At 41.6% G+C, this 11,214-nt stretch overlaps 1 protein-coding gene across 7 annotated transcripts in view; it reads left to right on the top strand.

Moving 5' to 3' along the window:
• The first annotated feature begins 1,782 nt into the window (after positions 1–1,782).
• The window catches only part of LOC136885535 (myb/SANT-like DNA-binding domain-containing protein 3), a 34,007-nt gene continuing 24,575 nt past the window's right edge, over positions 1,783–11,214 (top strand). For 4 of the 7 annotated variants that reach the window (XM_067158155.2, XM_067158146.2, XM_067158178.2 and 1 more), the window contains exon 1: positions 1,783–2,024. Coding sequence is in view for 1 of the 7 variants with exons in the window: in XM_067158146.2 (XP_067014247.2) it covers positions 1,984–2,024 (41 nt within the window). In the remaining 6 variants the exon portion in view is untranslated. Of the gene's footprint in view, positions 2,025–3,197; positions 3,225–7,602; positions 7,743–11,214 lie in introns of those variants that run through there. The other 3 variants (XM_068230679.1, XM_068230676.1, XM_068230680.1) reach the window with 2 other exon arrangements.

Genomic DNA, 11,214 nt, shown 5'->3' with positions numbered 1-11,214 from the left:
CTGAGAACGAGTGTGGCAGTTTGGTAGATATATAGCAACCAACATATTAATTCGCTTTTTAGGAGCTTCATTCCATTACAGTGTAAAGTACAACATTTTAATACCATGTGAAGGGCTCAAATTGCTTGATTCACAGAGTTCCTTTTGGTTGATGAACTCGAGGACGTGTGTAGTCAGCACGACGAATCCTCTCGGCCGTTCTTCTTGGCTTCCATCTCCCCGTCCGACAGCCCCTCAATTGTAATCACGTAGGCTAAGTGGATCTCTAGCCAGCCCTTAGATCCAGGTAAAAATTACTGTCCTGGCCGGGAATCGAACTCGGGGCGTCCAGCGCTCGCTACCTCTACACCACTTGGCCGGCATGCATTACTGTGCTGAACGATATAATTTACGTTTTATTTATCAGCAGTAAATTTCGTTCACGTAATAATAGAAAACGACCACTTCCAATAATTTCAAGTATCGGGCAGTTTGTTCACTAATTTGTCACTTTGGTCACACAAAATATCCCACTTGGAAGCTACTTCGGCTTGAGTATTGCAATGTGGATTGCTTTCTTCTTCTCTTGGCACGTTCTCCTGAAAATATTTCCTTCCAAAGTTTTATGGAATCTTTTGTGCAATATACTTTTCTTTGATGTGTGATGTGTTAAATGTGGGCGTACTTCGCAATCTGTGACTTTGTTTCCATACCTATACAACCGCAATTACAAGAATTCCGGGTGGAGGAGGAAATAGGTAACGTTTGGGCGAAGATTTTGGCCAACCCTGAAAATGAAGGAGAAGTAACCAAGCCAACGTCACATGTGTTCGTCTTCCAGGAGGTATTGCTTGCGACGTTGTGCACTCCGAGGTCGCTCCCAACTCAATTTTTTCGGGAACTGATTAAGATGTTTCTATGGTTAAGCATTCTGGCTATACTAGCATTTCCTACTTAAGGAAAACAATTAGTTAACTGTATTTTAATTGCGTTGGAGTGTGCAATGGAATGTGCACTATGCAATCCCACCCCAATATATGGGATTTAATTGTTTGATCAGCGCTGACAATAACTTCATAGGAGTGGTTTTCCAAACGCCCTTGCTTCTCTGATAATCATTATTTTTTCTTTGTTTTTGATGATAAAAATGATGATGATTATTATTAGTAGTAGTACTTAACAGGGAGAAAATAAGAGTCATTCTTTCTTACAGTGGTTGAGCGCGATGCCATTTGATAGTTAAGTCATTAGTCGAGACCGCTAGCAGTTCAGCCAGACTTCGCACACAAGAATTACAAAGAAACTGGAGAATTTGACCGTCAATAAGTTGACATACACATTACGTCTGTTGCTTTGAAGGAGCCGTGTGGTTTCTCCCTTCATTGTCGAGCCAGTGGGACATGTGGGCAGGCGGGGAAGCATGTATTTTCACCTCCGCGTGTGTTTCGTTCATGTTAGATATCCTCTGTTTGCTCCACCTCCCCTCACTCTTCAGATGTGTGCATGTGTTAACACGTGTAATGGATGTGTCCTATGCGAGAGAGTGTGTAAGCAGGTAGTGAATGGTTCTGAGGCTGTACTGATTTCTTGTCTGAAATGGATATTTCTGGCCATGAGATACTAAAGTTTTCGAGTATACCGGTACAACACCTGTTTATTTTTCTAGTTATTTATCTACATTTCATGCCGTGAGAGCGCACGCTATTCAATGCTTTTTTTTTCCTTGATGGGTTGTGTGGTAAGATACATTTGTTTGTTTTAAGTTTTTTTTTTACTACGGCTCGGCTAGTGTGGTACTGTGGTTGTTCCTTTTAGGCCTAGGTATTTAAATGTTGAGTTTGGTGTGATTGGTATTTAAATATCCATTGACATTTTTGTGTTTTTATGAGGCTGTGTTTGCAAATACGGTAACTGGATAAACATGAATCTTGCCTCTTTGGTGCTTAAATGATGTAATGAGCTGCGAAATGGTGGGCATTTGTGACAAGTATCAAATTGCAGGTTATGCTACAGATGTGTCGGCGTAATTTTTGGTTATCAGTACGGTACGTTAAGTTAATTTAGTTCTCTTATAGTATTTATAGAATATTATATCAGTGGTCTGGAGAACGGTGTTCAGTTCCATAGAACGAATTCATCGTGAATTGTAACATATATTAACAATGGTAGTTTAATTGTGATATTGCCTTCTTGTTCAGGGAAGAACTAAATTTTAGGATCAAGACAAGATAACTGTTGTAGTCACGGCAAAAGTTCAGTTATTAATATAATTACCAATTTCCAGTGCACCCATTGCGCGATTGCACTGTCATTTCTATATTTCCTCCTATTCAGTACAGTATGTTTGCATTCTAGTGATATTTATATTTTACTTAATGTTTCTCGTAGAGACGATGATGTTTTAATGCAATATTGTTAATAATACAAATCATATCAAGTTTGCAGGAAGTATAACCTCATGAGAAATAGATTCAGTGTATGGACTCGCACATCTTTTCATTGGTTGTTTCTAATGGTTTAACCAATCACGTTTTTATTTAGGACTAACATCTTCAAGACTGAAAAATAGTTTTATAATATGCCTACATTTATTCAAGGAATGGACACTATTTTAATTGCATTCATGTTTTCCTGTACCAGAGGCACTGTTTATCATTCATAACAAATTTTAAATTTTTTTAAATATATCACAGTCACCATAACATGCACAAAATTATTTGAGATGTTTCAATGTCTTAATTTAAAGTTATTTGTCTGAAGATGGCCCACATACAGGGCTCAACATGTATTACAAGAATGTAAACAGAACATAGACTAGGCCTATTGTATTGAACAGGAGGAAATATAGAGTTCAGAAAGTTTCAGTATAATAGTCGGCTGTCAATATGGATAAATGAGGGCCTCCGTGGCTCAGGCAGCAGCATGCCGGCGTCTCGCCACTGGGTCCCGTGTTTCAAATCCCAGTCACTCCATCTGATATTTGTGCTGGACAAAGTGGAGGCAGGACAGGTTTTTCTCCGGATACTTTGGTTTTCCCTGTCATCTTTTCATTCCAGCAACACTCTCCAATAACATTCCATTTCATCTTTCAGTTATTAATCATTGCCCCAGATGAGTGCAATAGGCTTCGGCAGCCAGCACAGTTCCTATCTTCGCTGCTAGATGGAGGCTTCATTCATTCCATTCCTGACCTGGTCCAATGACTGGAAACAGGCTGTGGATTTTCATTTTTTAAATATGGATAGGTAATGAAATTTATATCATGTTATAATAACCTCATTTGGTCAACTCTTGTTCTATTCCGACGGTAGAAATTCAGTAAGACTTACATTACTTTTATAGCATTATAAGGATGTAATATATTGGAAATCTTAAGTGGAATGCCTTGTGGAGGAGCGATGTGTTCACTGCGACAGTTAAGAACCCACCTGCCATCCTCCAGAAGTAATTTTACTTTTATAACCTAATAGAAGTTATCACGCGCCATAGTCCATCGCCTAACTACGTACCAGCATTTCCATTGGGTGAGACACTATGGGATATTACGTCACTCCTAGCAATGAAGTAAGCGAATTCTGTTACCAACCCACGCACAAGAAATACACAAGGATACTAGAGGCCTAGGGCCGCTTTGCAGCTTCTAACCGGGGGGCTTACACCCCCAGACCCCTTTTGCTTGATCCAGACCAATGGTCTAACCAATCCATACCAATGGCTATGCCACTGACCAATGGTCTAACCAATCCAGACCAATGGCTTTGTCACTAACCTACCGTAACCAATCCAGACCAATGGAGGTGTCACGCGGGATATTACGTCACTCCTAGCAATGAAGTAAGTGAATTCTGTTACCAACCCACGCACAAGAAATACACAAGGATACTAGAGGCCTAGGGCCGCTTTGCAGCTTCTAACCGGGGGGCTTACACCCCCAGACCCCCTTTGCTTGATCCAGACCAATGGCTTTGTCACTGACCAATGGTCTAACCAATCCAGACCAATGGCTTTGTCACTAACCTACTGTAACGTGATTCGTAAATAAAAGTAGCGCTGCTGCGTTAACGAGATTCGTAAATAAAAGCAGTGCCGCTGCACTAGGACTAGTTCTTTATATGAACAGTTGACAGCTCTGTCCACCGCACGATCAAGTCCTTCGCGAGAAGCGAGCGAGAGAGAAACAAATGACAGTGCATTCGCGCCTGGATGCGTGGCGCTGGAAAATGTTAGCTGTTCTGAACTTTTGCCGATATCTTCATATTTAGGTATCTGGCTTCTGTTTTCTCTCTGATAAGTGTTAAGACCATCTCTTGGCACAGGCCAGAGTAACGTGTAGCTTCCACCGAAGTCCCAGTCAACATCCATGACTGTGACAATATGGAAGCTGCTGGGGTATGGGTAGTGCTGAGTAATGACATTCAGAGCACGACTAGTGCATCTGAGTGTTATGAAAGGTGCTGCTCACAGGGTCAGTTGTGCTGCAATAGTACTTTCTGACTCAGTGAGGAAAGCAATGGCAAACTACCTCACTCCTCATCTTGCCTAGTACGTCTCATTTTGGTGCTTCCATTGGTTTTTGGGGTTTCCTTATAACCACATAACCTTTGGGCTGTTGACCTAACAGACACAAGTGTTAAGAGAGGAGGGTTGCCCAGTTGTACTTCCTCTTAAAACAGTAATCACCTACCACCAACCTCATCAGCCCAAAGGCTTGTTGGATCCTCAAACAGCATCACCAAAGGTTAGGCTGTTATAAGGAAACCGTAAAAATCAGTACACTAGTTCATCAAAATACCATGGGATAGGATGACAAACTTCATCAGCTGCAGTTACCAATCTCTTTCAGTTTTAAATTTCTGTAGCTCTTTTCTAAAGCAAGTTCAAAGCAAGTTAATTTTCGTTATCGTATCCTTATTCACCTCTGGACTGGATCAACCTCCTTGAGTTTCTTGATCAGTAAATCTGGAGCACTATTTTTCTTATTCCAATCTGAATACTCCTTTGTCTTAATTTTCTAGGTAAGTGTTTTGCATGTAGATGTTAATGATTTTGGATAAAAGAAAAAAGAATGCAGCAACTCATGCAAATCGCTGATTTCAGTATGCAGTTTTAGCTCAAGTTGAAACGGAACGCAAACTATCACATATGCTGCAGCTTGCACGGTGGATGCCCAAGACTGCATATGCTTGCTAAATTATAGGAATTACTAGCACATGCACAGTTTTACACTGCTACTGTGGTTTGCGCACGTAAATCGTTGAGCAAAACTCATGGCCATATTTATTTTGTATGACATGTAGGAGAGAGATGAGTATTCATTACACTACTGGAGACCCACCATCCAGCATTAAATAGTAACTTTACTTTTTTTACTTTCATATTAAAATATAATAACACTACAACATTGTGAAAAATAGTCATAAATGAACGCTGTGATTGGCTGGATTTGCAACACATTTACAGATTGTGTTGCCCCTTAAATTCAAATGTAAACAGTAGCTCAAGTCTTTTGAACTATCAACTAATACTGTTGTACGCACATGTATAAACTTGTAGGATTTTAACTACATAGTAAACATCACAAAATAACACAAAGTTATACAAATTTGAAACATTCTTGTGGAAAGTAAATTTTTTGGCAATTTTCTTCTAAATTCTGTTGCCGATGTTACTGGAATTGTAGGGGTCCATGGAAATAATTTAGACATTGGGGTACACGGGCATTCCCTCATTAGCACTTCTTTACCTCTATGTGGGTCCTGGCACCATGATTCAAATGACCTTTTACATAATATTTTATGTGAGTTTGATTCTGTTTGATGGAATTTTCAGAGGGTTGTAGGCTGTCTCATTTTACTCTGCTAAGTCTTGAACAAAGACTACTGCCAATAGGTGTTTTTCATTTACGTGGCACAGCCAACTGCAGATGTTTGAATGTTGGATGTTAGCTTGCCATTCTGCATGAAAATTTCCTACACCCATCACTTTCTTAGACAGGTACAACATGGCATTAGATGTATCGTCAGGTAGGAGCATTATCTCTTTGACTACGCCGCTTATAATTTTATCTAAATTTGTCGAGAATGGTCTTTGTTTGCAGTTCATTGAATGTTGGGGTCGTAAAAAAAATGTATGCTCCTATCAACAGGTAAAAAAAGAATCCCAGTAAAGCCTTAAGTCTTGGGGAGGAAAAGTTAAAAATAATAGACAAAGTTAAAAACAAACTTGATGAAACAAACAAGAACATCGCTGAGCATCTAGGACTGTTCAGTTGAACTGGTTTAATCAACAATTTGAAAAAAAGTTCCCAATATTGGAAATATGCTACAAGAGAAGGCATTGGACTTCGCTAAACAGCTTAACGCGACAGACAAGCTAAAAGTTTCCTGACCGGGCGAGTTGGCCGTGCGGTTAGGGGCACATGGTTGTGAGCTTGCATCCGGCAGATAGTGGGTTCGAATCCCACTGTCAGCAGCCCTGAAGATGGTTTTCCGTGGTTTCCCATTTTCACACCAGGCAAATGCTGGGGCTGTACCTTAATGAAGACCACAGCTGCTTCCTTCCAACTCCTAGGCCTTTCCTATCCCATCGTTGCCATGAAGACATATCTGTGTCGGTGTGACGTAAAGCCATTACAAAAGAAAAAGCTTTCCTGTAGCTGGCTGCAGAAATTTAAGGAGAAATACGACATAACTGGTCGCAGGATTTGTGGAGAAACCGAGCTCGATCGCAGCAATCACTTAAGTGTGGCCAGTATTCGGGAGATAGTGGGTTCAAACATCACTTTTGGCAGCCCTGAAGATGGTTTTCCTTGGTTTCCCATTTTCACACCAGGCAAATGCTGGGGCTGCAGCTTAATTCAGGCCACAGACGCTTTCTTCCCACTCCTAACCCCTTCCTGTCCCATTGTCACCATAAGACCTATTTGTGAAGAGGCCAACAGCATAGATGAGGATGTAGTCTGTCATTGGAAAGAAAATTAAATTCTCAGAATTATAGAACGTTACAATTCTACTGACATCCACAATTGTGACGAAACAGGGATATTCTTTAACCTCCTATTGGACAAAACTATTGTGGTAAAGAGTGATCCTTGTCATGGGGTCAAAAGGAGCAAAGAGTGCCTAACAGTACATCTTACAACATATGGAGGTGGAACTGATAAGCTCCCTCCATTCATCATTGGAAAATCAGTCAAATCATGCTCTCTGAAAGGTGTAAAATCACTTCCTGTTCGATACGAGGCCAATAACAAAGCTTGGATGAATAGCATATAATTTTCACCGCTTGTGTGGAAAAATGGAAGAACAGGATGAGTCATCGAAAAGGAAGATCTTGCTCCTGTTAGTCAACTGCCCTGCACATCCCAGCTTCTTGACCTTCACTAATATCGAACTTGCCTTCCTTCCAGCAAATAGTACCAGTCATTTGCAGCCATAGATTTGGGAATAGTAGCAACTTTGAAGGCTCATTATCGGAAGCTGCTGGTACAGTGTGTTACAGGTAAGTGTTGTAATTTACTGGATAATATTTATAAAATTGCATTACTGGGTATTGTACTGTACTGTAGTAGCAATTGTTTTTGTTGGATTTATACTGTAATGTTATTCCTTATTTGCAGGCTATGGACTTCATTTGGTCAGCCTGGGATGGCGTAAAGTCTGAATCAGTCTGCAATTGCTTTTTGTAAGCTGGAATCACAAAGACAACTGCAGAGGAAAAGGAGAGTGAAGGAGCAGAATTTCGGGATGAAGAAGATGAACGAAGTACTATTTCAGTTTTTTCATGCTCCTTAGAATGGAGATGTCTGGAAAATATTTGTGATTTTTTCACATTAGTCAGTTATATGCATAAATCACAGAACCTGTCATCACTTAGATTTTGAGACGACAGAAATCGTTGTGTAATTTCTAGAGATTGAATTTGTTCGTGCACACTGGTCACACTTTCATTAGGCCCACTTCTTTATCACAGTCATCATCAGTATCATCAGATATATCCTGTGGAACTACACTGACTTAGCAAATGTCATGGGATAATCACCTAATAGCGTGTGGAGCCTCTGGTCCTGCGAACTGCAGTGAGACGCCATGGAAATGAGTCGACAAATCCCTGGTGTAGTCCTCTGGACGCAGCTGGCACCAAATCGTTTGCAGAGCGGCCGCCAATGCTGGTCTGTTCGTGGGTGCAGGATCCATGGCACGGAGCCTGCGTCCCAGGACATCCCAGATATGCTCGATAAGGGTTCATATCGGGGCTTCTGGGTGACGATGGTAGTTGTTGGACCTCCGTTGCATGTTCCTGGAACCATTCCCGGGCGACGTGGGAGCGATGTGGCGGCGCGTTATCTTGAAACACCGCAGAATTGTCTGGGCGCTGGAAGGCCAAAAATGGGTGGAGATGGTCTCCGAGTAGCTCAACATACCGCGTACCATTCAAAGTCTCTTCCAGAACAACTATCGGGCCCATTCCATACCAGGAAAATGCACCCCAGACCATAACAGAGACACCAGTGCCCTGCACCACACCTTCGAGACAGGCGGGATCCATCGCTTTATGTGGTCTGCGCCCTACACGGTGCCTCCCATCGGCATGGTGTAGTTGAAATCATGATTCGTCCAACCATATCACGTTAGGCCATTGTTCCAGTGTCCATCCCTGGTGACTGGCGATAAATGCGCGTCGTGCCCAATGACGTTGGGTTAACAGTGGCACCCGGCGCCGGCTCCCATACCCCATAGAACCCATGTTCGTACGGATTGTCCACTGGGAGACGTGTCTAGCATGGCCCGTGTTGATTGAGCCGTGATTTGTTGCACGGTTGCCCGTCTGTCACTACTGACAATCCATCTCAGATGTCGCTGGTCACGGTCATCGAGGGTGGCTAGACGGCCGGTCGTTCGTCTGTTGTGGACGGTGACACCCGCATTCAACCATTCACGATACACCCTGGACACGGTTGATTGTGTGAAGCCGAATTCCCGCACCACTTCCGAAATCGCACTTCCCATCTGTCGGGCACCGATCATACCCTGTTCGAACGGTGTCAGCTCACGACGACGTTCCATGTTACACCTGTCACATGCACAGCCACTGCTCACAAGGTCTCCTATACAACTGCCGCTGGTACAGTGGGCGTGTGGTGCGCAGACAACACACCTGTGCATCAGTGCTCTGCTACCCCATGACATTTGCTCAGTCAGTGTATTTCTGATACTATCTCACTATAACTTTGTGTAGCACATATGGTGAGACCGTCATCACAAAACACAAATTCTTCAAATCCAACATTATGTTCCAGACGGGCCATTTAATTTAATAATATTTTATTGCGTGGACAGTGTGTGTAAAGTCTTATTAAATTTTTTTTTTTTGCTATTTGCTTTACGTCGCACCGACACAGATAGGTCTTATGGCGACGATGGGACAGGGAAGGGCTAGGAGTGGGAAGGAAGTGGCCTTAATTAAGGTACAGCCCCGGCATTTGCCTGGTATGAAAATGGGAAACCATGGAAAACCATCTTCAGGGCTGCTGACAGTGGGGTTTGAACCTACTCTCTCCCGAATACTGCATACTGGCCGCACTTAAGCGACTGCAGTTAATCGAGCTTGGTATTAAACATATTTTAAGTCAATACAGAACAGAAGGTAAAATTTATCACACGTTATAATGCTAACCAGGCAAAAAAAAAAAAAAAAAAAAAGAGGCACATTTGTTCCTAATTATAGGAATAGCTAAATTTGGAAAAGACATATATCGGTAACTTTTACAGGCCATTTATTTAAGTGGCAATATTTTATTGCATTCAGCAGGTGGACAAAATTATCTTAATTCTTACTAAGAATTTTTTACTTGCGTATTAGACTCCCCTGGCTTTTTGAGACAAAGAAAATGAAAAAAAAAAAAACCTTGCATATAAGACCCCCCAAAGTAATTCATCAGAGAAGAACAACGATTCCGCTTCAAAGCGGTTACAAGTTTTTTTCAGCTTTGATGACATTGCGCAAATTTGTGAATAGTTTTGTCTGCACGACCCATGCAATGAAAAAATGCATCGGAAGTTATGCGGTACCTCTGTGTTTTGTACTTAAGAAATATCCGCCTCTGTTGCGTAGGCCTACTGCAGCTCTGATGATGTTGCACAAAGAGGTAAATAGTTTCATGTCCAACCGGCGCATTGCAAACATGCATCAGTCATGCTGTATGTCTGTGTTTTGTAGTTAATGTTCGCCGGCGTAATAGTTAGCACAATTAACTGCCGTTATCGGGAGTCTGAGTTTGATTTCCGGTACCATACTGCCAAACATTTTCAAATGGCAGGAAGGTTGATGCGCGGTAAATATGGTACATGCAACTCCCCTCCACTGGTGGCGGCTAAAACGAGCTGCAGCACCTCGGGATGAGCAAAATAGTTTACTTTAGTTGAAAAATATTCATGATGGTTGCTGTTAATATTGCAGGCTAGATCATTAACAAAGTGATTGTTAAATATCTGATAACTCGGGCCAATATGGGTATTTTTTGGAGAGAAGTAAGCTTAAAACATCCAGTCATAACGGTTGTTTTACTCGCCAAAGTACGTAACAAATAATAATAGTATTGACTTTATGTCCCTACTTACTTTTAATGATTTTTAGAGACGCCAAACGAAACATACTATAGGTGGGCCGGCGTAAGGTTGCACATGACAGCTGCGCACAATGTTGGTCACACCGCAGTGGCGCACCGAAGCGATTCTTTTAATGTCATCGTGATGATACACAATACAAATGAAATCGGCCGTAAAAATCAAACTTTCAACACACCGATTGAGTTCACAATAAAATATTTCACCACACAAAATGATACGAGATACATATACAGTGAAACCTTGACTTGCGAGCATAATTCATTCCAGCAACGCTTTTAATCCAAAGCACTCGTATATCAAAGCAAGTTTTCCCATAAGAAGCAATTAAAACGCAGATGATTCGTCCACAACACAAAAATAATAATTCGCATACCATTTCTTAAAAAATATAACGTAAAACAAATCATTGTTGGTGTGAGGGAGACGAGAGATGACATGCGATGAGTTACTGTGTAGCACGAATTTCACAAATGGAATCACTGCTATCTGTTGGCTCACTGGAATTGTTTTCTTTTCATGCAAGTTGAACGAGGAACCTGTCCAATGACTGTTGCTTTTGCCTCTTTTTGAGGATTTCACAAAAATGTGACATTGTGACATTGCATTG

This window comes from Anabrus simplex, chromosome 1 (assembly GCF_040414725.1).
Source record: "Anabrus simplex isolate iqAnaSimp1 chromosome 1, ASM4041472v1, whole genome shotgun sequence".
Taxonomy (NCBI): domain Eukaryota; kingdom Metazoa; phylum Arthropoda; class Insecta; order Orthoptera; family Tettigoniidae; genus Anabrus; species Anabrus simplex.
The sequence above is the reverse complement of the archived record's forward strand: the minus strand, read 5'-3'. Positions and strand labels throughout refer to the sequence as shown.